The sequence below is a fragment of the Austrofundulus limnaeus genome, unplaced genomic scaffold, assembly GCF_001266775.1.
Source record: "Austrofundulus limnaeus strain Quisiro unplaced genomic scaffold, Austrofundulus_limnaeus-1.0 Scaffold619, whole genome shotgun sequence".
Classification (NCBI taxonomy): Eukaryota; Metazoa; Chordata; class Actinopteri; order Cyprinodontiformes; family Rivulidae; genus Austrofundulus; species Austrofundulus limnaeus.
This window is the reverse complement of record NW_013953021.1, coordinates 149,778-152,201: the sequence shown is the minus strand read 5'-3', so window position 1 is coordinate 152,201 and position 2,424 is coordinate 149,778. Positions and strand designations below refer to the sequence as shown.

At 37.5% G+C, this 2,424-nt stretch overlaps 2 protein-coding genes across 2 annotated transcripts in view; both read right to left on the bottom strand.

Moving 5' to 3' along the window:
* Positions 1-758, bottom strand: part of cfap91 (cilia and flagella associated protein 91) — a gene marked incomplete at both ends in the record, with an annotated part of 5,190 nt that extends 4,432 nt beyond the window's left edge. The window contains 2 exon segments of the mRNA XM_014027140.1: positions 299-476; positions 624-758. Of these exon segments, the coding sequence (XP_013882594.1) occupies positions 299-476; positions 624-758 (313 nt within the window).
* Positions 759-762: 4 nt separating this feature from the next.
* LOC106531309 (protein MAATS1) lies at positions 763-1,813 on the bottom strand. The gene is made up of 5 exons (XM_014027141.1): positions 1,679-1,813; positions 1,536-1,609; positions 1,203-1,351; positions 1,033-1,110; positions 763-925 (listed from the first exon to the last, which is right to left on the bottom strand). Exons 1-5 carry the CDS (start codon positions 1,761-1,763, stop codon positions 865-867), a joined length of 447 nt encoding a protein of 148 aa, XP_013882595.1. The 5' UTR covers positions 1,764-1,813; the 3' UTR covers positions 763-864.
* Between the last annotated feature and the right edge of the window lie 611 nt (positions 1,814-2,424).

Below are 2,424 nucleotides of genomic sequence, written 5' to 3'. Positions count from 1 at the left end.
CTCACTCACTCACTCAGTAGCAGACTTGCTTACTTCAATTCAATTTAAATTCAAAAATACTTTATTGATCCCAGAGGGAAATTAGGTAATTACTTACTTACTTACTTACTTACTTACTTACTTACTTACTTACTTACTTACTTACGATCTACAAAAAATTAATTTACAGTATTTCATTTATGTTTTGAAAAATATCTTCCTTTTATTATTATTTTTTAATTAAGAAGGAACCATTTTAAATGCATGTCTCTTTGGACGTGCTGAGTTGAGAAAGTGTTTGAGTTGTTGAACGCCTCACGTTTTGATTCGTTGCTCCCTGAAAGCCCACTCCTTGGCCTCCATCTCCTCCACCATCCGCATCCTCTTGTGGAACTGGCTCAAGTCGTTCAGCGGAGGAAGGCTGGCCTCCCAAGCTCGTTTCGCTCGAGCTCGCTCTATCATTTCCACCTCAGCCAGGCCGGCTGGCAGACCATGGCCTAAATGGTATTGACAGAACAAAAAAAAAAAGTGCATTATAAGTCATGTAACATACTCACAGAACGGCAATCAAATGCCTGGAGGAATTATATGGTTTCAAAGTTGGATGTTCTTTGTTTTGTTTATAAAAAGTGAAGCTCTGACACCCCAAGTTAAAGYTGCCAGTTGCAGGAGCTCTGAGGGAGTCGTCCCAGGTTGCAGCACATACTCCGGGCTGTATGGGTCTGTCTGTGTTTCACTCTCTCTGTAGTCCGTCTGAACCTTCACGTTGCGGTGGGTGGGCTCTTCTCCACCMGTTTTTAGGAAGTCTTCTCTGAAGTCACACAAAGATAAAAAAAAAAGAAAATATATTTACTACTAATAAAACACAGATGGAATGTGTGAAACTTACCTTGGCAAGTCACCTATTAGACTTGGTGGAAACTGATGTTGGAAAGGAGTTAAAGGACTAAAAAGAAACAAATGAGTTAGTTATCAGTGACAGATTACAAATTAATCTTTACATCTTTMCTGTCATATTTGTCCAATCAAAGAGTGTAGGTTGGCAAATCAAACCTTTTAAAATATTTCCAGTAATCAGCTCCAGTCACATGACATTCTTTTGTTTTTAGCAGAGTGTGAGACTTTGGTACCCTGCCAAAAAAGGATAATGAAGAATCACACCCACAAGCTGATTAAGGCATGTAACATTGGAGCAATGCAGAAAATCCTGCTTATTTATTTACCCAGCCAGCTGCAGCAGAGCCTCTTTGCGCTGCCCAGSTTGTCCTCGACGATGGTAATCAGAAAAAGATGGAACAGGGTATGCAGGGTCCATTTTAACCTTATAATATGGTTGGTCACTAAACATCAGTGCAAACTCTGGGACTTTTCTCTACAAAAATAAAAGAAAAAAAAGAAAAGTAAATGCTTTAAAAACAAGGGAATATCACAAATCAGAGTTTACAGGTGTTTTAATAAAAAAAAAAACTAACAAAAAAAAATCACTATCACCGAAACATGTATTGTTGATAAATAAAAATAAATAACAGCCCCTSACTAAAACTGGAACAACTTACAAAGCCTCGATGGTTCATGGCCCTGAGACAGGCCCTGGTGTGCTCCGTCTCTGATGACACAGTGTAAGTTGGATCTATGACAGACATCAGGGAACGTTAGCATCTTTACATTTGTTAGCTTAGCTTTAGCCAACTCGACTCACCATATAAGTGGTCATAAAGCCGCTCCCGCGCCACCGGGTGACCTTTATTTTTATTAGTGACTGTGCGCTTGGCAGAATGACTCATTTTGAGCAAATTAGGTTTTCTAATTTACTTCTCATGCGAGCAGCGGTATGTCAAATACTGTGCAGCTTCAGCAGCGTTTTGCTCTGTAACCATAGAGACGGTAAACAGAACGCGCGGAAAAAAGAAAGGGTTGACTCGAGCGGCGGAATTTTGAGCGTGCCAATTATATGGCAGACCTTTGTTACATATAATATACCATACAAAATATGTCAGGATTTAATTTAAAATACCTAGCTCAAAAATTTAGTTAGAGGGAAAAAAAGTCACTACAGCTAACACGATATTTTACAAAAATAGTTTCAATGTAATTTAGCTGAATTAGTTGAATGTTTTTCATTGTAAAGAGAAAATTAACTTGACAAACGAAACTCCCACCCTAGGACTTATAACAGAACATGCAAACTTGTTCCGGAAATCTTTTTTTTTTTTGTTCTAAAAGTGCATACAGATCTGAACACATTATTTCTACGTTACGATAGTTATTGTTTTATATCACATTGTAAGTTCAATGATACTCCGCAGACTATGTCTGAGATAATACATATTTTATTTGTTCATTTTTTTAGGTGCAATTGCATCAAAATGGGCTTGACTGGGTAAAATAAACAAACTAAACTAAACTAAAAAAACTAAACTAAACTAAACTAAACTAAACTAAACT